At 41.8% G+C, this 24,444-nt stretch overlaps 2 protein-coding genes across 2 annotated transcripts; one reads left to right on the forward strand and one right to left on the reverse strand.

Annotated features, from left to right (window-relative positions):
* The first annotated feature begins 2 nt into the window (after window positions 1-2).
* atxn2l (ataxin 2-like) lies at window positions 3-15,318 on the forward strand. The gene is made up of 23 exons (XM_044014520.1): window positions 3-729; window positions 1,672-1,711; window positions 3,609-3,665; window positions 3,930-4,001; window positions 4,184-4,343; window positions 5,400-5,521; window positions 5,959-6,050; window positions 6,712-6,960; window positions 7,787-8,238; window positions 8,343-8,429; window positions 8,508-8,621; window positions 8,710-8,790; window positions 8,928-8,989; window positions 9,811-10,157; window positions 10,429-10,498; window positions 10,888-11,022; window positions 11,151-11,214; window positions 11,833-12,014; window positions 12,780-12,921; window positions 13,034-13,140; window positions 13,280-13,459; window positions 13,652-13,808; window positions 14,923-15,318. Exons 1-23 carry the CDS (start codon window positions 605-607, stop codon window positions 14,970-14,972), a joined length of 3,147 nt encoding a protein of 1,048 aa, XP_043870455.1. The 5' UTR covers window positions 3-604; the 3' UTR covers window positions 14,973-15,318.
* A 290-nt stretch (window positions 15,319-15,608) lies between these two features.
* Window positions 15,609-23,645, reverse strand: adprh (ADP-ribosylarginine hydrolase). The gene is made up of 8 exons (XM_044014525.1): window positions 23,376-23,645; window positions 22,140-22,254; window positions 21,540-21,648; window positions 21,176-21,274; window positions 20,991-21,096; window positions 19,750-20,016; window positions 19,154-19,368; window positions 15,609-16,174 (listed from the first exon to the last, which is right to left on the reverse strand). Exons 1-8 carry the CDS (start codon window positions 23,381-23,383, stop codon window positions 16,026-16,028), a joined length of 1,068 nt encoding a protein of 355 aa, XP_043870460.1. The 5' UTR covers window positions 23,384-23,645; the 3' UTR covers window positions 15,609-16,025.
* Window positions 23,646-24,444: the final 799 nt, after the last annotated feature.

Consider the following 24,444-nt stretch of genomic DNA (forward strand, 5'->3'; position numbering starts at 1 on the left):
CGCCGCGCGCGGATTGAGTCAAGTGAAACTACCGAGAGGTGGTGTTGACCGACCGCTGCCGGTTTTCAGTAAGAAAACTGCAAAACCTAACTTTCTACGGCAACTGACATTGACGTTTAGGACTTGATTTTTAACGGAAGGGTCAGCGGTGCCGAACTCGAGGCGACGCGACAGCGAGAAGAAAGTAAATCCCGGAGGGAAAGCGTCTGAAGTGAGCTAGAGGATCAAAGCTAACGCTAACGCTAACGTAGCCAGCTAGTGCTAAATAATTGCACGAAAACTCGTGTTTTTTTTTATCTGTCGCTTGCTTCGACATAACCTATATGGTTACAAAGTAGATAGTGGGGAGTGAGTCTGTTAAGTTATATGTTACGTTTAATTTAAACGGAGGTATTTTGGCTTTACATTGTAGGCCACAAGCGACTCGTACTCAGTTGGCGAGATTAGCTACAGTAGCCGGGCTAATTGAGGTTACCCGGCTCTGCTCTCCTCAGGACAGGTGATACTGTTAAACATAGCTCACTGCTAAACAAACTTAACATCGTGAGTATCACTGTTTATAAGTTCGCTTACACGCGATACTCTTTAAGCCTTGTGCTTCGCAATGCTAAAACAACAGCAGCAGCCCGGCACAGGCGGGAGAAAAGCATCTAACGGAACCACGGGCCCCGCCAGTATGTCTTCCCCAGTCAGCGGCACCAACAACAGCAACAGGACACCGGCCGGGAGGTAAGTGAGCTAGGAGAGTCTTGGTAGGAGAGACCGGGGATTGTACAGTGTTTCCAAGGCCTACCGGTTAAAGCGCTGTATACGTAGTGGGCGTGTCCCACGCTTCTCTAGCCAATGACACATGCTCATGTTAGATTGACAGATTCAGCTGAGCAATCGGAATGCTCACTTTCAACAAAAGCGAAGAAACAAGGCGGGTCCAAGCGTGGGGAAAGCTATGGTTAGCAAATCAGCGTTAAAGCGACACAAAGTTTATCTGGCCTGTCAGTGTCAGAGAGGGGACGCTGGCGATTGCAAAACGTTAAAAACACAACAACACGCATCTCTTGCCAGGAAAACAGCTTGCTATATAAAGGTTATAGCTAATATTGAAAAGATTTAATGGTTAGCACAAGGTCATATGTGGTCAAATTGTATGAGATGAGTGTGTGTTTCCTGAATTCTTGTCAGCTTTGTCTCTTTGTTTTGTAACCGTGTGTGGGGCTCGCAGTGATACAGTACCATGTGTGCAGTCTTTATGGAGAGCTTTTCATGTCAGTCTTGAATCAGTTATTGAATATGCGATTGTGTGTTTATTACTACACGCATTGTTTTACTTTTTTTTTTTTATCAAAGATGCTGTTGTTATTTATACATTGTCTAAATTTTTATACTATGAAAGGTGGAGGCCTAACTCTGACATAAGGCAGGTTGAATGTATCTGTAGAGGAAGCTTAAGAGACATTAAAGGACGTATTCAACCAAATGTTGAACAAATACTGAGTTTGGGCTTTTTGTCAGGCCTCTAACTAAGCATGCCACTTTCTTCCCAGGTAGCCATATTTTTTACAAGGAATGTGACACTGCCATGACAACCTTTTAAAAAACAAGCTAAACTCCTTTCATATTTAGGCCGCCAAACATGTTTTTTTTTTTCTAAATGTGCTTTCCCCACTACCACAGGAATCGACCCTCTGCAAAGCCATCATTCCAGTCATCACCTGTGAGTATTCTGATCCACAAACTTTGGGAAGTAAACAAACAACATGTTATGTGTTGTTGTAAAAATGAAAGAACAATCTTATAAAAAATCTTAGTCAAATCTGGATCTTAATGACCTCCTCTGTCATCATGTTTTAGAGTTGGAGAATCATTTTTACAGAGATAGAAAATAATTTGTAGATAAACTGTGTAAAAGGGCTAATCTTTCATTTTGGAGAGTGTGGTAAAACTGGCTGTCTTTTATAAAAGAGGACTGTAAGTTTTTGCAATTCAACTCAACCTTAGAGCGCCCCTTTTCTTTGAAAGGCATCGGCTAATTTTATGTATTGGTTAACACTTTGTAACAGTGATGTTTATTTCAGCGTCAAACAACGTGAAGTCAAATGTGCTTTTTTTTTAAAATAAACTTGCATGTGTATATGCAACATGAAGAACAAGGGCAACTAGAATGTTTTCTCAGGAGAAATTTCTGAACATGCATATCATTTGATCTGTTTATGGTTTGCTGGGGCAACAGAATTCCATCTGCCTTTGATCTGTGCTCTCCATTCATTTCCTATGGGAAATATTCCGTTTTTCTTTCCACAATTATGAAACACTTAGAAAAGCCATAGCTCACAATTCCTAGGTGAGTCACACGCTTTGATGTAAGATTTGTGAGGTACACGTTTTGTGATTAAAATTGTGCAAGAAAAGTGCTAAGAAGAAATAAAAAACACATTAATATTATGAGACAAGCTAACCTGTCCTAGCTAACTCATCTCAATCCTTGCATGAGAAATCATCAAAGGAAGGAGAAGGATTAAGTATCCAGAAGGAGATGGAGACTGCAATGGGGAGATGTTAACTGTGTTGAAGAACCAGAGGACACAGACAGATCACACAAGATCAGCAAGATTCTTAGCTTTAGGTTTTTGAGTTTTGAGAGAGAGGAAGAACCCAGAAGGATTATGGAACAAGGATGAGGGTAAACTAATTGAGGACAAGAATGAATGAGAACTTGAAACTGTGCAAAAGTAATTTGAATTGTGTAAGGTAGCATTACACCACTTGTTGTGCAGTCTGGCACAGTGAGCGATTGCAAGGTGGTGCAAGACAATTCACTATATGCACGGGCTCTTCTCTGTTTGACTGTTTCCTGAAGGCTGTCAGCCAGATATGCTCAACAGTCATTCCTGCAGAAGTGAGCAAGACTATTTGGTCTTGAAGTCACAGAGTAGAAGTCTGTTTCAAATCTGTGGGTGGGCTGGTCTGACCTTTTCAAATGGGGAGACAATGAAAAGCAACTTGACTCACTGTGTTTGCTTAAATATAACTAACTGTGTGTGGCACTTTTCATGCTAGTCACTAGTTTGGAATGCTGTGTCAGCATTTCCCACCTGTTTTCTTTATTATCGTGTATCGTTTTTTTTGGTTGTAAACATTTACATTTTTTAGCTTATTTAGCTTATCAAAAAAGGTTGTGCTCGTTTAGGACATTCTTGCAACTTTTCTTCCAGTTCCAATTATCCAGCAGGCTGTTCACTGAGAGGAGTAATTCTGCCCTCCACAGTTCAAGGTTTTTAATCAGTTCTTCACCTCCTCTTGAAGACTACTTGTCATTTGTTTCTGTTTTTTTTAGTAGTAGTTTTTTTAATAGTGATGGCAGATCAAAGGCATCAGTAAAATTAAACAGGGCTGATCTAAGGTTCCTTCGTGAGTTGAATGGAACCCTTGTCTGTTCAGCATAGAACTGTGAAAAAGTTGCTTCACATACACACTCACATTTAGATCAAGAGTCAGAGAGAAAGACACACGCGGAAGAAGTTCTCAATATTCCCAACTGCATTTTCTGGGGGAATGTTCATGTTCTAATTCTTTGGGAAACTTTGTCTTGACTATGCTTGTTCTGTCTGCAGGTTTTTGAGGGTGTATACAACAATGCCAGAATGCTTCATTTCCTCACAGCTGTCGTGGTGAGTTACTTCCTAATTTATTTTAATTACATCACTCTCTTACCATAGTTGGAGATTAAACATAACGTGGTGTGTCTGTCTGAGGTTATGCTAGGGTACAGCAAGACGCAGACAGATGCTGCTGGTTAAAGTTTGGCTATTGGGCTTGAAAAAATACACTATTGCTTTTTTCTGTTTACGAGGAGGCAACTGAGCATGTTTTTCTCATTTAGACATGAGCTTGTTTTCTGTTTAAGGTTTTAATAAAATCTTAATCTCTTTCAGGGTTCCACCTGTGACATAAGAGTCAAGAATGGCAGTGTATTTGAAGGCATATTCAAGACTCTGAGTTCTCGGGTAAGAAACACACGTTGAGAAAAAAGTTTATTTTGCCCGTTCATTAAAAGCACCACAAACAGTCCTGCCTGTGTAATGGTAAACACCTATCAATATGACACTTTCTTTTATTTGACGATTCCTGTTCCCTTGGTTCACACAGTCCTCAAATTTCATCTGCCCTTTTCATGTTTGATTGTTAGTGTGAGTTGGCTGTGGATGCTGTACACAAACGCAGTGAGGACGACGGATCAACGTCGGCTCCGCCACGGAGGGAAGACATCACTGACACTATGATCTTTAGCCCTTCAGATCTGGTGACAATGATCTGCAGAGATGTTGACCTCAACTATGCCACCAGAGGTACAATACACACACACTCACACGGGGGGGTGGAGGTAAAGGTGCAAGAAAAGCTGTAAACAGTAGTGGTGGACATGAGCATTTGATTATCAGCGATTGTGACTATTCCTAATAGATACAAACGGATGTTTTATCAGGGATTGCATTTACAAAAACATATCTTTCTACTTCAGTAACTGCCTTAGTTGTGGTACATCTATCATCACAAGGTGGCAGCAGCAGCAAGAATGTAGTTGGTGGATGTATCCTGTTGAGGTTTCTTGCTCAACATGCTGTAGATCCCACAGAAGTGATGAAATTTAGCAGGGTGTTTGAATGCATCTTGTTAGCTCAACGTACTGTGATTCCTGCTTTACCTTCACTAGCTCTCACAAGCCTTTGAATATTCAAATATTCATCAAATGATACCATCAAATATTCAAATACCCTTTTTGCTACAAATGCCCATCCCTAGTAAACACAGGCCTGCAATGCCTTTGTTTCAGATACATGTCGTCCAGTGGTTCTCAAACGTATTCACTGGCTACCACCCGAGAAATCGTTGATCTGTTTGTCACCATTGTGACTGATGTTAGCAGGGCTCTAGAGAACGACTATCGGTGTTCAAATTGTGGTGGTGACAACATATGGGAAGTGCAAGAATCAGCTGTGGAGTGGTGTCTAATGCCTCCTGAGGACACCACTTCCACCCTGAGCTGTGAGAGAACTCGAGCTCTGTCATCCTCTCGTGAAAGTGGGCACTCACACTCACTAGTGGGCACTTGTGTGCTACTGGTGGTACGAGTACCACAGTTTGAGAATGTTGTAGTTCCCTTATAGTAAAGAGAAAGCAGTTTAACTTGTTGTTCTTCAATGATAATTTGCAGGGTTCTAGGAAGGAGTTGATTATTTGGGCCATTCTAGTGTGGAAGGACCTGAAATTACCTCTTACAACCACTGCATTGTTGTTGTGAAATTAAGTTAAATGTTTTGACTTGACTAAATGCAGGCTGTGGATACATCTTACTAAAGGAGACTTGTTTTAATAGCCTTTAATCTTCTGTCTTTCATTTTTAGACACCTTCACAGACACAGCCATCACCTCCACCCGCGTCAATGGAGAGCACAAGGAGAAAGTGTTGCAAAGATGGGAGGGGGGAGACAGCAACGGAGAGAGTTATGATCTGGAAAATGATGCGGTGAGTCCGTTTGTCTCGTACTCGCTGAATGAACAATTACCTTAACGATTGTGTTTTAGGGCTGTTACTTTCTCCAAAAGTTTAGTTGTAGACAAATATTATGTGACATGTTAATTCTTCAAAGATGTTCCCTACCCCCCCATTATCACAATTACTATTAATCAGGCGAGGTTGAGCACTTTTTGCATTAGCTGTCAGTGATGTCTCTTCTGTTGAGTCCACAGATTTGTTCCTTACTTTCTCATATAGAGTGTAGAACCAGAAATAGAACAGAATAGAACAACCGCCCCGTTACAATGTTGGCTGAGATTGGCACAACGACCCTCATGTAGAGGATAAAGTGGTAGAGATGGATGGATTGGATTGTATTACACATTATTTACTTTCAAACGATGATTATTTTACCACCTCGCTTGTCTCCCCATTTCCCTCCTCAGTCCAACGGCTGGGATGCCAATGAAATGTTCCGTTTCAATGAAGTAAAATATGGAGTAACATCAACGTATGATTCCAGCCTCTCTATGTATACGTAAGTATTTCCATCAATTCATTGAGTTTGATGTATGAGATATGGAGACCAACCAAAACTATGTAGATTTACAATAATTATAGAGTTTCAGTGAAATGTGAGCTGTCAGCATTTATGGACGAGAATCAATTTTCAGTGATTCAGTGAAGTTTCCAGTTGAAGGAATGCCAGTTTAAATCAGGGGAGTCCCATGCCAGACATTAAGTTGTTTGTACATAGTACTGTAAAATCTTTTTCCGTGGACATGTTATGTGTACAAAATAGTGTATAAAGTGTTATGAACTGGTATTGTTAACAAGTCTAACGGTGGCTAGCCCAATATACATTGTCCATGTTTTTTTGGACCTCAACTGGATCGCAGTCAACTTGAAAGTGATGTCACTTCCATTTCCCAGCTTCTGACGTCCAGTGTAAATGCGGATAAGAAGTGAACATGTGTTTGCGTTCGTAGTATATACGCTACAATGTTCCACAGTGTCAGTGATATATTTTATTGGTTTTTAAGCTGTTATCTGATGTCATCAATCCCTTTAGTTCATTTCAGTGGTGAGTACAGTATAAACCAGAGAGGAGGGTTAACATCATCCCATTCGTTCAGTATTTGGTGTTAACATTGACTTAATCAACTGTGTTTGTCCCACTTTTCTCTCTCATTGCCCAGTGTGCCACTAGAAAGAGGCAACTCCGATGTGTATCGGCAGAGGGAGGCACGCGCAGCTCGCCTAGCCAGTGAGATCGAGTCCAGCCCCCAGTATCGTCATCGTGCCAACCTGGAAAATGATGAGGGCAGAAGCGAGGAAGACAAATTCAGTGCTGTGTTGCGTGACGGCGGTGATCGGGAGAGGGGTCGCGAGAGTCCACGAGACAGAGACCGTGAAAGGGGACGAGACAGCCCCGGAGCCAGCAACAGGTGAGGGGACACTGAGCATTATTTTAAATTCTGGCCCCCGCTAACCTTAATGCAGGTTGTATTTTTTCACTCTCCACAATGACTCCATACATCTTATAGCACTCACCACACAGTGTTTCACACAGGATTTTAGGAGACTGTGGGTGTGTGTATCTCTTTAGTGTATTATGAGACCACTGAATGTAATGAGTATTGCTGTATACAAACATAACAGGTTGGCAACATCCATAAAAACATTCAAAGACATATCAGGAATATTTCAAATTTCATCTTGGATAAAAACAAGTCAGTCATTCATTCATTCATTCATTCAATCTTTCATTCATTAATCTTCATGCATATATATTTGTTCATACTTTTGTTGATACCCAGTAAACAGTACATAAGTATATAGAGTAAATAACCAAGTTATTTAAATAGGCATATTCCTCCCTCACGTGATCGGATCATGATCGGTGATCAGTTTATGATGTAAATAGTGTAAAGGCTGTGTTTGCTGTTACTAACGCCTACAGCTTCTTACTAATGAAACACTGGAATTCTGAGCATATATTGTTTTTATATAATGTTCATATTTATTAGCAGATGGAAAGAGAAATAGCACGAACACTCTCTTGACAAGAAGTGATGGGAGTCAAGTCATTTTGTATTCCACCTTGAAATCCTATCAAACTCTTAGTATAAGTAGATAATCTTATCTGTTGAAGAAGATGTTTGATCTGATCAGCTGTTGTTCCCTGATCAAGAACATCATCACAAAACAGTCCGTTTTGATAGAACATTTCTTTAATCAATTGTCTTTGTTGTTTGTTGTTGTTTCTTCCAGGGAGGGCAAGTACATTCCATTACCTCAGCGTCAGAGAGAGATGAACCGGGAGCGTGAGCGAGCTGAGAGAGGTGCTGGCGGGCCTCCACCCCATAACCGTCTGAGTGGAGGTTACCGCTCTGCCCCTCCATCCTCCTCATCCCCCAGACCCCCCCTGCCCTCTGCTGCAGGGCCACAAACCGGCATCTCCCCATCGGAGAGAAGCAGCCCTCTGTCAGGGCGAAGTGGGGCCTACGCCCCCCACCATCCCCAGGGAAGCCCCAGCCCAGGCCCCGGCTCTGGTCCCGCAAGCCCGTACACGCCTGCCTCACCCGGTGGACCCGCTCCTACGCCAACCTCTGCTTCTGCTGCCCTTTCCCCTGGCAGCCCCCCGGCCCCGCAAGGACACACAGTCTCTCATTCTCATTCACTCCCACACTCACTTACTGATGCAGGCAGGCCTGTTAATGGTGGTAAGTGTGTGAACTTGGGTTGGCTAGTTTTTGTGTTTTTGCTTCAAGGTAGAATTGTGGAAAAAAAACTATAAGGAGTTTTTTTGTGCGTGTGTGTTTTGTAGTCTCTGCTAGAACTTCCCCTAAAGCCCAAAGACCACCACAGTCGAGCAGGTCGGCCCGTACTCCAAACTCACACACTCAGTCCACAGGTATACGCTACACTCACCTCAACCTGTCACCTGCTCTTGTCACCAGCAAAATTACTGATGGTTTTTCTCTCATTTCAGCAACTCGCTCTCCTAAATCAGGCTCTTCCCAGGACACGCCTTATTTAGACACTTCCTCTGTCAGCCTACCTGCCCAGAAGACGTCTGGCCCCGCTCCTCTCTTCCCTGTAGATGGTACGATCTTAACAGTGAAGGAGAAGCATCCAAGGTGGAGTGTAATGAAGCAGCCCTAATAAGCTTACAATTTTTCTCATCATTGCAGTGAATGAGATTCTTGGTGCAGCTGCAAAAGAACGTTCAGCTGAGAGTCCCAGCAGCACAGAGGAAAGCAAGAGTAGTAAAGGTTTGTGACAACTATATTCAGTTGGTGCCAGATAAATACCGGAAACAAATGTGTGTTTTTGCCAGGACGGACTGGAATGAGTTTCTTAAGAATTTCACATTTCTCATTAACCTTTGTTTCCTCTTTCTCTGCACCAGCACCCTCGGTGCTGCACAGGTCACAGATCGAGGCGCTGAGGAAATTTGGCAAGGAATTTAGGGTAAGAGTTCAGTTTGCTTTCACACAAGTGTGAAATGAGGAAATATGTGAGGAATCAAGAGGCCGAGTCATGAGTTATTGCCATTATCTGACAAATCACTCAGGCCTTGTGTTTTAATTGTGTCAATTACCAGTAAGAACTGAACAGTAAGAACTGCACTTGCACTGCGCTCAAGCTTTGGGATGAGAAATGAAGAAGAAAAAAATATTTGTCTGCTTAATTTGTCAGGCCATGGTAAGGGTAGAAGAAACACAGTAGTGTGGTTGTATGAGTGAGTGAAACCTGGTACTGACTGCAGTGTGCACCTCCTGTGCTGACAACCAGCCTGAGACACAGAGGCTCACTCATGGCTGTTGAACACATTTTAGTCATTATCCAAAGGCTCGTGTAATAAAACATATGCATGCTTAAATTAATGATATTTTAAGAATATGTTCACCACTTAATCTCGGCTTTAGTCTGCCTCTTTTCATTTGAAACAGAAGTGTGTGGCTTTATAAACGGCATAGTCTCCTGCACCAAAGTCCATTGAGAAAATCAGTGATTTTACATCATGGCACACAGGATGTGTTGATCCACTGCTAGGGTCAACAACGACATCAGTGACATCAGTGTTTGAAATCGTTTATTGAAGTCACACATACTTGCCAAACAAGACAGCCGTAAGACCAGCAGCTCCCATGTCCCAAAAAAACGATTTTTCTTATGGACTTTGGTGCAGAAGCTGTTCATAAACTTTGATTTTCCCAGTTTTAACCTCAGTGATGAGAAAGGCAGCTGCCGCATGTGTCTGCACTTAAACTCTGGTCTTTTTCCTCCAGCTCCAGCCAAGCGGAGGCAGCTCTAGCTCTCCCAGCTCTCCAGCTACAGCCACCCCTCCTGCTGTCAGTGAGGTGTCCCAGCCCGGCTCAGCCAAACCTTCACCCTCAGACGCTCACCCTGCTTCAGACTCTAAACCACAGCCTCTAGCTTCCAACCCCTCTCAGCCTCAACCTCAGCAGTCACCTGCTCCCGCTGAGGACCTCACCAAGGATACCACAGCTACACCTGGTCCCCCAACAGCTGTCGCCATAGCAGCCGTTTCAGACAGGCAGTCCCCGGCTGTCCCACAGCCAGCCAGGACTCCAGGAAGTGAGGAGGGCAGGTCTGAGACAGAGGGCGTGGCAGAGTGAGTGTCAAGAAAGATTAGAGATCTCCTTTTGTTCATTTTTTTTGTCAAGGCATGAGATGATGTTGAAATTTCATTTAATCCATTCATCCATAACAAAAAAATTTTGTGTGATTGTGAAGTAAAACATGGTTTGGGGTGTTTTTAGCATCACAGATCAATGCATAGTTTTCTAAAATGGAATTACATCATGATGATAAATCCAATATCGTCCTATCCTTGTCTTTTTAATTTGTAAATGGATTCTTTCCTTTTTTTTCCCCACTTCTAGCCAAGTCAAGAAATCCACCTTAAACCCCAACGCTAAAGAGTTCAACCCTAACAAACCTCAGATGCCTATGGTAAGACACTGCATTTCTAATGAACAAAACTCTACCCTTGTAGTTTGTGAGTGAACAGGATGAAAAGTAGACACGCCTACATTAGAAGTATGCCCAGGTCACAGAGAAACAAACGTTTTTTTCAAGCTGTCTCACTGTTTATTTACCACTATATTGGTATTTTTGGTTTCATGCATTTTCTAGCAAAGAGGAATATCAGTGACTGGCATTAATTTGATTAATTCATTTTTTATAAAATAATCATTACAAGCAAGATTGCATGTATAGTGTGAAATATTATAATGAATAGCATTCATTCATTTTCCTCGTGTGAAATGTATGAAAAATGTGTGTTAGGAAACCCCTGTGGTGTTTCAAATGTGTTCCACTGCGCTTGTGTGCCGTTGCAGACAAAGCCCAACACTGCACCCACTCCACCTCGGCCAACCCCTCCAAGCCCAGTGGTCCTTCAGCATCCCGGCGGACAGGGGCCTCTCTACACCACTCCCTACCTCTCCTACGTCTCACAGATCCACCCTGTGCAGGTATGTGAACGGATGAATCCATCAATGAAGTTCTCGCTCATCAGTTAATGTTTAATCTTGTATTCCCCTCACCTTCAAATGGATCAGCTTTACTCATGTTGACCACTTTTGTCTTTTCTGTTTTTCAGCCTCCACCAATGTACCAATACACAATGTCTACAGTCAACCAGGGAAAATACCCCAGGACCAAAGGTGAATGCTGTGCTCTATGCCTAAAGTTTCCATCTTAAGTTACCATGTGACAATTAGCTTCTTAATTAGAAGCAATGTCGAACATATTATAATGCTGAGTTGAATTGTCATCACTGATAAACCTGCTGATTGTTGTCTCTATAAATCTATTATTAAGTATTGGGAAAAATATGAAACTGTTGATTGTTGTTTCCCAAAAATCAATCAGAATTTTATGTCCTTAAAAAGTAGCAAAATAAACACTCAAATCAATTAAATGATCAAAATGATGATTCATTTTGTAATCCACCAATAGCAACTGCAAGTGCTGTATATTATGGTATCTATTTTCATTTTATTTTGTTGATGGCAACATTTGTATAACCTGTGACACCAACGTGTCTTTTTTTTTATTTATTATAAAGCCAAATTTTGCAGTATGCGTCAGTGGTCTTAAACATTTGACACATAGCAACATCCTATTTAGACCCTTTAGTTAAGAAGCAACTCCCATAAAACCCATGTGATTCCATATATAATATTAAAAAAAGAAGATAAGCTGTTGCCCTGTGTGTACAAATGTTTTTAAGTTTCAGTGTTTGGACTTGACATTGTTGTTGTCATGTTTTGCTTGACCAGGATCAGTCGTGGCTCCCCGCTCTGACCATGGTACCTCAGCGCCCCCGCTGCTGCAAACTGCAGCCTCAGCGGCTGGAGCTCCACTGGTGGCTTCTCCGTACCCACAGTCCTACCTTCAGTACAACCCGCAGCAGTACGGCCAGCAGCAGGTCCTCCAGGCCATGACACCTTACCCTGGACAGGTATGATGTCCCCATGTGTTTACACTAGCAATAAAATAGAGCCGACATTTTCAGCCCATTATCAGAACTAATCTGTGTCCACACTTGGTTTAAACCATAGGCTGATTTTCTACTCTCTGTGGTTGTTTGTTTAGTTCCAGAAATACTTAAAACTCAAAACAACAACGGTTGTGTTACGAGACCAATGATGAGGTGACACTAAGAAGTGTTTAAGGTGTTTTCTCGTTCTCACCTGAGAGTGGAGATGTGGTGGATAAGAACCAATCAGGAAGTAAATGCAGGTTTTCAATTCTCCGTCTCTGTCCATCCACACTGAAATGCAGCCGCCGAGTTTTCAAATGAATACGTTTTCAGGGCTCAAAAAAGGGCTCGAGTCATGTGGATGTAGCTAAAACAATAAAGGAATGCTTTCATTGTGAAAGCTCTATATTTAAGCTGGTTTAGTTTTAATATTTTCTTAATTCTTCCCAGGACATGATAGCAGTTTGGCAGTTCTCTAATTTAATACTGGTCATCATTTTTACAATATTATTTTCTAATAATTGAATGGGATTTGAAGATATCTCAAGCTACAACAATGGCGAGTCATAATTCAGTTACAGATATCCATAATTCACATATCTACAATTAATTAAAGATATGTGTAATGAGAAGAAAAAGTGATGTCATGAAGGTCATTTTTTATGAACATTTGTAATAAATATCCAGACTAGGTTTCATTCAAAATGTATTTATTTTTAAATTGAGTTCCTCTTTTCTCTCCAGCCGATGTACTCCATGCTGCAGGGTGGAGCCAGAATGATCAGTCAAGGTGGGGGTCCACATCCCCAAGCCCTGGGGCCGCCAGGAGGCCCCCAGTATGCTACGCAAGGAGATGGGCCTCAGGGACCTCAGCAGGGCATCTACGGTCAGTGGAGAAAAAAGCGAAGCAGAAAATGCTCAGTGGCATTATTCTCTCTCATGAGTCTCACTGTTGGTTAAAGCCTCCAAAAGCATATGTTTTTGTCATTTCTCTCCAGCTCCACAGTCGTTCTCCCACCACTCTGGTGCAGTACATCAGCCTCAGCCCTCCAGTACTCCAACAGGCAACCAGCCTCCACAACACACTGCACCAAGCCCTGGACAGGTGAGCTGCAACACACACACACACACACACACACACACACATCTTCCTGTTGAGGCCTGGATCTGTTGTTTTTTTTCCCTTTTCTCTCCTTTGTTGCCTGCTGACATTCACTTATGACTTGATATGTGTTTATTTTCAGAATGCTCAGTCAGCTCCACAGCCACAGTCCCTGTACCACTCGGGTCCTCTGTCAGCACCCACCCCGCCCAACATGCCCCCCGGCCACACGTCTCCACAGGGATCTTACCCCATTCAGGGCTACAGCATCCACAGCCACCAGGGCATCCCTCCGTCATACCCCCTGGGACAGATCGCACAGGTATGGATCCACAGAACCGTATGGTTGCCATTCCTCTTCCATCTCTCTGTTAATGTTGGATTGTTTTCACTTTGAAGTTCACATTATCCTTCAAAAATGAAATAGCGACAGGGTCCAAAACCCCCAAATGATTTCACACGTTTCTTAATTTGAAAACGTACAATACCCTGATTTCCTCTCCTCCCTCTCTAGGCCATGTCAGGTCCTCACCACTCGGGGAGCCACGGTCAGCCCCAGTTAGTGATGTTGCAGCCTCCACCACAGCAGGGTCCAGGCTCAGTGCCCCAGCACCCTCAGCATGGACCTCAGCAAGGAGCACACCAGCACTTCTACATAGGGCATCCACAAGGTAACCAACAGCCACCATAACATGACTGTTCACTACAAAACCATCAATATCAGTCCACTGTGGTCTCTGTAACCATGCAGTCGTCACTTACAGCCATAACCGGATATAAGCGCCTTTAAACTACAATTTTATTAGGGCAGAAACAATTAGTTGATTAATCGATTACTAAATGAATATATAATAATTGATTCATTTATTTGAGGGTTTTCTGATTGTTCTGCTTCTTCAATGATTTTCATATAACAAAGAAATCATTAAAAGTCAATCATTATGGTTTGTGGACAAAAACAAGACATTTGAGAACATCATCTTTTCCAAGTTTGACAAACACTGATCAATATTTTTCAACATTTTATGGACCAAGCGATGATGCAATGAATCGAGAAAACCATGAACAGATGAACGGATTATGAAAATAGTGGTTAGTTTCAGCCCTACACCATATCACTTTTTCATGTCCGATACGTTACCAATGTCTCAGCCTTCAGTATCCACCGATGTCGGTCACGTCGTTTTACCTTTTAAACTACTGCACATTTGTGCTGAGAAATAAAACCCACAACATGACTCAGCTAAACTGCTGTTGCTGATTTTTAATTATATTTTTACAGCCCTAGTGAAGCATGTGACATATATGAATGTATTTTAATAGCAACCTTTCTACCATAATATCTGAAAGATCAGTTTGGATTTGAAGCTTGAGAATATCGTTTACCAAGACCAACCAATATTCACTTACTCATTAAAATAAGAGTAAGGGAAATAAAGTCTCTTTTAAGGGCAAGGTAATGTGATGTGTGTTAATGGAGACATAACATAATCTCATAGACTATAATAATAATTTGGTTTTCTTAATGTAAACATGTGAGTCTTAGTTGGACTAACATACCTGGATAATGTGATTCATAGTCCGATTACTCCTGCATGTGCTTAGTTGACCACGGCAACCACAAGAGTCACGCTGGATATGCTTCGTATCACGTACGCGATAAAAAGCAAACACGCAGCACGTGTACACGCGTGTGCATGTAAATGTACTGAGTGATACAGAGCCTACTAAAATCCTTCCATTTCTAGGTTTATTATTAACTCCACTTTTCGTTGTCTACCACAGCAATGCAGGTACAAACGCACCCTGCATCCTTCCATCCACCTGGAAACTGAAGCCCTCCACAGTCTCCACCACCCCCACCCTCCCTACATTGCTCCCTGGAATGAACCCCAATTTCCCCACCTCTTGCTGGATTCAAGGCCCAGACTGAAGCAGGCTGACGTGGACCGTACAGAGAAGACAGCTCGAGTCTCACAGCACCTTATTATTCTGCTGTAGTGTTGTTCATCAGCCCCGAGCGAGGAGGATGCGTTTAATGCTAAGATGATGACGACGACGGCGGCGGCAGCAGCAGCGGCAGCAGCATCATCTGACCCCCTGCTACCATCCTGCTCTCCTTTTCACCTTCTTCCCTCTTCAGACAAAGAACGCCTCGCCGGGCAAACGCATCACAGACGAGATAAACAACAGCAGACACTTGGAGAAATGTGTGTTTTTACCGTAGTACCATAGAACAAAACACAGACTGTTGCAGGATTCTCACCGGAAAACAGCCAGAAAGGAGGGATTTGAAGAGGAGATGGGATTTTTAAAGCAAATCACGTTTTTCTTTTCTTTTTTAAACTTGATCCAGTAGTTATAACCTCCCCTTTGCCCTTCTTCTCTCCTGTAGGAAAATATAATAATTAATAAAGAAAAATGGACAAGTTGGACAAAAAAAAATATTAAAACAACAATGACCAAAAAAATAAAGTTTTCAACTCAACTACAAAGCTCTGTTGGTTTAATTCATTGCATCATGTTACAGTCACAGGAAGTCAGTCGGACAATAATACATTTAAATTGAAGTTCATTAAACATCTGTTGTTTTTTCACGCTGACAGAACAAATTAATGAACTCCCGGGAGACACTTTGTCTGATTATATTCTCATTAAGTTGGATTTGTTCTACTCAGTGGTAAAGCTGTTGTGTTAATTTAAAACGGTCACCAGGGGGAGCCCTCTACATACACTGACACATGTTAATGGAACGCTCCGTGTCTAAGTATGACGACACTAACAGCATCTCTGTGTCAGTGTCTCTCTCCCAGCAACAGGTCAGGACACGTGAAGTTCCAGCGCTCAGGGTGACCTCGGGGTGACCTCGGGGTGACCTCGGGGTGACCTCAGTGTGACAGGGCGTAGAGCTGCTCGGCACTGTGCTCCAGTCGCTCCCTGTACTCCAGGTTGGCATAGTTACTTTGGGGAACCCCCTGTGTACCGTAGAGGAGACCCCAGCAGCAGCAGGCTATCACCGCTGTGCTGTCACTGTCTCCTGAAAGAGAAGAAGAAGGAGATGAACAGCATGACAACAAAAGCTGTCATAAATGATGACGGTTTTATATTATTATTATTATATATTACTTAATATTATCAGTGAAACAAACAGCTGTTCTGCAGTGAGGTTGTGTGATGATTCCAGTATTTGTTTCACTTTGATTTAAACTAAATCTGTGTTGTATACAAAGGGCCCCATAAAGGCTTGGTCCGGCCCTGTGCAGTGGCAGCTCGGCTGTTTGTTTGTTTGTTTTTTCTAAGGCGGATGAGAAGCATGGAAATGACTGAACCGGGCGACGGTAGGAGTAGCGCAAGTCGTCTTTCACCTCGAGGGATGTGGGTTCAATTCCCGGCTCCGCTAGTCGAGTGAACCCCATGTTGCTCCTGATGTCTGTGCCGACAGTGTGTGAAAGATGAGTGAACGTGTGAGTGAATGGGTGAACTATAGTGTGAAGCAGCTGTAAGACTAGAGAAGCTTCATTCTAAGTCATTCTTCTTTGGTGTTTGCTGGGAGGTTTTTTCATTTTCTCTTCCTCACGTCTTAGTTCAGGCACAGAGTTGTAATTTAACTATGGCGTTATATTTGTGCCAACAATGTGAGAAATTATATTTTGAAAAGAAATGATATGAATTTATATAAAACATAATTTCATTTGAGCAAACAAAAATATATTCTGTGCTCAATACATGTTTGCAATTATTCATTTTAACGTGCAATAATAACCCTCTCACCCAGTTTCACCCAACCCTTTCTGTCATTTTTCAGTTTCAGAAAGTAGAAAATATTCACATTTAAGAAGCTGAAAAATGACAGAAAGAAGAAAATATTCACATTTAAGAAGCTGAAAAATGACAGAAAGAAGAAAATATTCACATTTAGAAGCTGAAAAATGACAGAAAGTAGAAAATATTCACATTTAAGAAGCTGAAAAATGACAGAAAGTAGAAAATATTCACATTTAAGAAGCTGAAAAATGACAGAAAGAAGAAAAAATTCAATTTAAGAAGCTGAAAAGCATCAGAAAGTAGAAAATTTTCACATTTAAGAAGCTGAAAAATGTCAGAAAGTAGAAAATGTTTACATTTAATGAGATGAAAATGAGAGAAAGTAGAAAATGTTCACATTGAAGAAGCTGAAAATGGAAAGTGGCAAATATTCACAACTAAGAAGCTGAAAATTGACAGAAAGTAGCAAATATTCACATTTAAGAAGCTGAAAATGATAGAAAGTAGAAAACATTCACATTTAAGAAGCTGAAAAATGACAAAAAGTAGAAAATATTCACATTTAAGAAGCTGAAAATGATAGAAAGTAGAAAATATTCACATTTAAGAAGCTGAAAAATGATAGAAAGTACGTCTGAGCCGCAGCGATCGCTGGAAACACGCCTGAAAGTGGGTGAAGTCCTGATGAGGGCGAGCAGGGCCATGGGTGAGCATTTGCTGCTGTTTTGTTGCTAATATTGAACGTTAAAGGGTCGGTGGTCAGTGTTTGTCAAACCTGCACATGATGATGTTCTCAGAAAATATTCACATTTAAGAGGCTGAAAAATGACAGAAAGTAAGAAAATATTCACATTTAAGAAGCTGAAAAACGACAAAGTAGAAAATATCCACATTTAAGAAGCTGAAAAATGACAAAGTAGAAAATATTCACATTTAAGAAGCTGAAAAATGACAGAAAGTAGAAAATATTCACATTTAAAGCTGAAAAATGTCAGAAAGAAGAAAAAATTCACATTTAAGCTGAAAAATGACAAAAGTAGAAAATATTCACATTTAAGAAGCTGAAAAATGACAGAAAGTAGAAAATATTCACATTTAAGAAGCTGAAAAATGACAAAAAGTAGAAAATATTCACATTTAAGAAGCAGAAAAATGACAGAAAGTAGAAAATCTCACATTGTTCCTTCACAAATGTGGCCCAAATACAACACACAGGTTTCAATAACCTAAACTCTTAATTCATTGTCATTACCCTGTCACACACAGACAGCTGTCGTTCCCGTGTCTGTGGTGCAGACAGTGACAGATGAGCATCAGTTAGAGCTGAGAGCGTCGCTCCATCTGGAGCTTCTCTGAGGAAAAGTGTCCTGACTCTTAATGCTGCTGAATGGTTTAGTGTGAGCAGAGAGCGCTGGTTCAAACCCGCTGAGAACCATGACGAGGAGTCACTGAATACTAAATTCATCGCCAATTATTTTCACAATAATAATAAATTTTTTTAACAAAATCAAAAGGTTCTATTCTTCTTTTAAGGGCTAGTTCAGGTTTTTTAAGTGACACATAATCAGCACTGATTGTTTTGTTTATAAAACAGCAGTCAATTGTATTGTTGTGTAAACTGGGCAGCAAACAAACACACAGTAAACAAAAATGCAGTATAACTGGTGTCGTGTAGTACGAGTTTATGTCAGAGCGACGGATCATAAGATAACAAACGGGGAGGGAGATAATGACGACTACTGAACTGTGTGTGTGTGGAAGATGAATGAGTCGTTCAATGTTGTTCATGTTGGAGCGTGTCGTTCTCTACGACCCCGTAATTAACCTTTATTTTCTCATTTCTAATTAACCTGGTCAGGTGTGGAGAATACACCGTTTCCAAAGTGACTCTAACTTCAGTTTCCTGTCCAACAGCGAGATACAGTCACACGTATATTCTGCAGACTGAAGTCTGTCCTTTGTTAAATGGCTACAATCACTTGTTCCTCCACACACACACACACGCACACACACGCACACACACACACACACACACACACACACACACACACCGCATACACACACACACACACACACACACACACACACACACACACACTGCCTTTACACACACACGCACACACACTTTAAATGTCGATATGTTTCTTTGTTCCATTATGGCAGTAAACTAAATCTTCACCATTTTATGGACCAAAAACAAAAGAGGACACTTTTCCCTGACAACAGATGATGACGCCACAGAACCTCTGACCTCCATGAAAGCCCGCTCTGCTCATCAGCTCCTCCCAGTCTGATCCCGCCCCCAACAGAGCGTCCAGGGCAATCATGGGCGCGTCATGGCCGCTGCGTCCCGCCCAGCCCGACAGGCTGAAGCTCTTGTAGGCTTCATCTCTCTCAGCTGGGCCATAGGACGAGGGCCAGGTCACGGGGCCCAGCCCGTGGGAGAGGCCCCTCAGATCCAGGTACCTGTGTGTGGAGGACAGAAGTGATGAGTCACTGCAAGTGAACTGAACACGACGTCATTGTCTGTGTCTTCAGTTTGACGACACAGACGCGACGTTGTGCGTCATCTTATTGTGAGAGCCGCACAATAATGACAGCGGCTGTGTTGTTGTAGTTTTTCTAACGTCACTAGTTGTTGCAACAGCATGTGAAAAAAATGCCAAAGTTTTCGAGGCCAAAAAGAACGTTAACCTTGCGATTAAAAAAAAAAAGATGCTGTTAATAACGTGTTTAACTTTCAATGAAATCTAAAATATCATCGCTAAACCCAAAACCTCGATCATTCATATAGTTGACACTTATAACATAACATGACTCATAAACTGAGACAGAAACAGACTGTACCACTGCCACTTGTCGCAGAAGTACGCCCAGTCTCTCTGCGTCTCCTCCACAGCGAAACCTCGGCCCTGGACAAAGACCCTGGCGATGGGACAGGCCTCGTTGAGCAGACCCAGACCCCAGGTGGTGATCGGCCTGCGCTGCACGGCGTAGGCGGTGAACAGGGCCGCCGCTACGGCTCCCAGGAATCCAGTGGGGTGAGGATGGGTCATCCTTCCTGTCTCCACGGCAACCGCTACCAGAGACAACAGCTGGTCAGGCTTTGGGTACCTGGTGGGGACGAATGATTAAAAGCTTTCTATACATATACATATATATATATATATATATATATATAAATATGCATTATTAATGTTTATCTTATGAACAATTCAGACAGGATTGTCGAGGCTCTGACCGACCAATCACAAGGCAGATCAGAGACAGAGGGACAGACACTACACTGCACACAGGTAACAGCTGGTAACGAGCTCTGCGCAATATTTTACACACAAATGGATTCAGATAATAATGGAACAGTTCTATATGTAATGTATGTTATACAAATACAATTGAATTCTTTCAGATATATCAAGAATGTGGATTATTAAGCCAGGGTCAGACTTTCACCAGCATCTCTGCAGTGGCATTAATTTAGCCTTTTCATTTGGAGTATCAATTCATGAGTATCCATCTACACAAGTGCATTTTGAAAGTAACTGCAAATGAAAGTTTGAACAGTGGTTCGTCCCGACGCTTGATTGACAGCCCACTGCTCCTTGATCTAAGAAGGTTTCTTACAAATGAACAGAGTTCCCTGAACTTTCTCGTCCAGTTGGTGGCCAGCTCTGAATTTGGTAAAAGAGACAACAAAGAAGATGGTTACCGTGGAAACTTGCTTGAGATTGTGCAAGAACGTACTCTGGTGCTCGCACATACACATCTCAGCACGAACAGGAAACCCGACTGACGTGGACGCTCGTTTAGTGTGAACAGGAAACAGACTGGCTTCGCGGTGTGTTCCATTTATAGTCAGAACTCGGAATTTCCGAAGTCATGGAGCTTTTAGAGTTCCAGGATTCCAAGAAAAACTCCCACTGTCCCAACGACTTGTGCTTCTTTTACCATGAACTCATCAAGATTCCCGGCACCAGCTCAGGAGAGCCGGAGTGTTGGTCACTGAACTCATGGAGAGCTCCGGCTACAAGGCTAAACAATCAAAGTTCATGTGCATGATGTTCACCCTCTCAGGGCAGTTATTGTACCTCAGGCCGATGCACATGGACCTCATGGCCGCTCCACACCCCGTCCCCTGTGGGTTATAGGGAACTCTGAATCCACCTTCCTCACCCGGCCTCAACTGAGACACTCCTGAAGAAGTAGAGAAGTCACACCATCACCGCTCAACAATGGAGGGATTGAGAGAACAGTGCGTTCTTGCTCCTCTCACCCAGAATGCTGGAAGGCCCTGGTTTCCTCCCGTCCATGTCTTTCATCCCCTCCACATATCGAGCGGCCACATCGTGGAGCAGCTCCTCCCCCGTCTTCCCTGTGAGCACACAGTTTACCTCGTGTTTGATTTAATCTGTTAACAAGGCTGCTCGTTTGCCTTTTCAGCAAAGGTCAAGTTGGATTCCCACTTATGCGGCGCTGCAATAGAACAGCCAATCAAGACCAGATTGAAAATTAACCTTTAGTTTGGGCTCTTAAGGAGGAAGGTTTGGCTGCTTCATCAGAGCAACGCCGCCGATCACATGAATCCAATCACAGCTGCCTTATTGAAGACACATGCGAGAGAGGGGACACCATCTCACCAGTTGCCAGTCCTTCAGCTGTCGCCAGGTGCAGAACGGTGTCGTCACTCACCGGCCAGTCGGGAAGCTCCACCTTGATGTTCTTCAAGCCACCGAGCTCCTGCAGCTCCTGCAGGGACAGACGTTTAGACATTTGTTTAAAAGAAGAATCATCTGCAGAAGGAAACAAAACACAAGCAGGAGAGAAAACACCAGCATATTCAATCAATCAATTACTTGATTACTCCATTATTAATCGACAACTATTTTGATAATTGACTGATCGGCTTAATTAAAATCATTCAAACCGAGTCATTTTGGTATAAGCTCTAACAGAGCCGCTACGATACTCGGGAATTACTTAATTCTTACTTTATTAAAAGACCATAGTTACAGCCTCACTTAAATAACTTAAAATGACCATGTGACCAAACCCAAAAAGTGCCTGACAATAATTTCTGGATTTTTGCCCACACTCAGCCCGATCTGACAGGAACCATCAGGTCCCAATAGACTCAAGTCTAGTATCCATGCTCTATTACACACTAGACTTTACATCCTCAATTCTATATATATCAAGTTCAGAGAAACTGCTGCTGCTGCTGCTGCTGCTGCACTGACCTGGTGAATAACTGGTCCAGACTCATTGTATTCCCACAGCTGGTTCCTGTAACCAAGAGCATCACCAACACCGCTCAGCAACATGGCTGCTTTATAATGCTGCAGTGAAGCACACCTGTGGGGACAAATAAACAAAGCAGACTGTATGACTGCAGAGAAACCATCAAAGAAGAATATTACTGCTAAACCTCTACATCTATTAAAGAAATACAGTATATTTGATTTATTTTACTAAACATTTAAGTTGCAGTACATAATGTTTGTTTGTTGTTGATTATCATAAGTTTCTCCTTCATGAACAGAAACTAACGCAGGACCTGTTTTTTTGTGTATTGTAGTGCGTTGGAATGGTTACTATTACACAACAACATGACGTGTTTGATTATTATTTTTTATAATAATTACAGATATTGAAATAAGGAGTTCTATCGACATCGCTTGCATTTCTGATGTCGGCACTGCGCGCACCGGTGCCACTGGTTTGAAGCCTGTGTGTCCTTCATATGAAAACAGGCTGTGTCAAGCAAAACTATCAGACCTGACAGAGGGAGTGTTTGTGCGTATACAGCAGCAGAGCAGGGACAGGCGGGGACAAGAAGTGTCAAGGAACTGCTCAACAACCGGGTTGTTTGCAACTTTTGTGGACACTACTTTGTGTTTTCAGTCAACCTGTTTGCAGTGGTCTCACTTTACTTGTGCAATGTGTCTTGACATAAATTAAATCACTTCCTGTGTGCAGCGCAGGAATACCGTCAGGTAACATGAGATCTAAACGCTGCTAAACTGAAATTTGACAATAGATTTGAATATGAGCGACGTTTGTTTACATTTAAACGTTACATACTACATTTCTATGGGTTGCATTTGAAAAAACAATGCTTTGAATTTCATATTTAACTGATTTTCACATCGCCATAGTTACCGGAGAATATTATGGGATTGGTGTGAATGAATTCACTCTGTCCACACATTAACCATGTGAAAATAATTAAAAATACAAATTAAACCTTTATAAAATCCTGCATTAAGGTTATTGCAGTCAGAAAGGTTACAAACACATTCTACATATAACAAACACATGTCAATGTAATCTAATATTCTTCAGACACATTGTACTATAATCATTTTATGGATTACTTTGCGGATTTTTAAGCTAAACGCACTCAGTCTGATTAAATTTGACAATAATTGCAGTGGAAACGCAGCAGTTGCCGCAGGAAACGTTAGCACACTCACCGCTCCATCGCAGCGCGTCGTTCGGCAGTTCAGGCTTCAGGAGGCGGCCACACAGAACACCTGACACCGGGGCTCCGACAGAGGCCTACACACGGCAGCGGTTACTCACCAGCGTGGTCATTCACCGCTCGACTGGCCCACAGTGAACTCACTGACGACATGGGAGCTATAAAAAGCCTTAGGAAGCAGAACAGAGCAGTTTGTGACACAAGAGAATCACTCACAAGCTCCGCAACAACCACACTGGACACTAGACCGAATTAATAACAGTCATTCATTACTGTTGCAGAAATATCATTGCAATGTTAATTTCCTGTTGCACTAAATTGTTGCTGTCTGGTGCATTTATTACTAAAAATGACCTAAATATTCAACATTATTTGGTTTAAACTTAACTACCTGCTGCAGAAATATAACTGTAATGTCCACTTCCTGTTTGTTAAAGCACTAAATTGTCATTGTCTGGTGTCTTTATTACTAAAAATGACCTAAATATTCAACATTATTTGGTTTAAACTTTACTTCCTGCTGCAGAAATATAACTGTAATGTCCACTTCCTGTTTGTTAATGCACTAAATTGTCGTTGTCTGGTGTCTTTATTACTAAAAATGACCTAAATATTCAACATTATTTGGTTTAAACCTAACTTCCTGCTGCAGAAATAGAACAATAACTGTAATGTCCACTTCCTGTTTGTTAAAGCACTAAATTGTCGTTGTCTGGTGTCTTTATTACTAAAAATTACCTAAATATTCAACACTATTTGGTTTGAACTTAACTTTATTTAATTTAACTTTCATTTAGTCACAGACTCGTGAATAAATGTTTTAATATATTTTACTTATTCAACAATTTTCTTCTCAATTTTCTGTGTAATTTCTAAGGGAATTTAAATGATTAAATATTAATAAGTCTTTTTCAAAATATTCATTGTTCCCCAGTATTTTTTTATATTTTCTACTGTGCAGTTACTTTGTGACTGTAAAAGATCTGCCATGTGAAAGCAGGTGTGTATATGCCATTGCAACAGTAGCAGTTGAAGCGTCACCCATATAGTCAGGTTTATGT

The sequence above is a fragment of the Solea senegalensis genome, linkage group LG18 (genome assembly GCF_019176455.1).
Source record: "Solea senegalensis isolate Sse05_10M linkage group LG18, IFAPA_SoseM_1, whole genome shotgun sequence".
In the NCBI taxonomy this organism is placed as follows: Eukaryota; Metazoa; Chordata; class Actinopteri; order Pleuronectiformes; family Soleidae; genus Solea; species Solea senegalensis.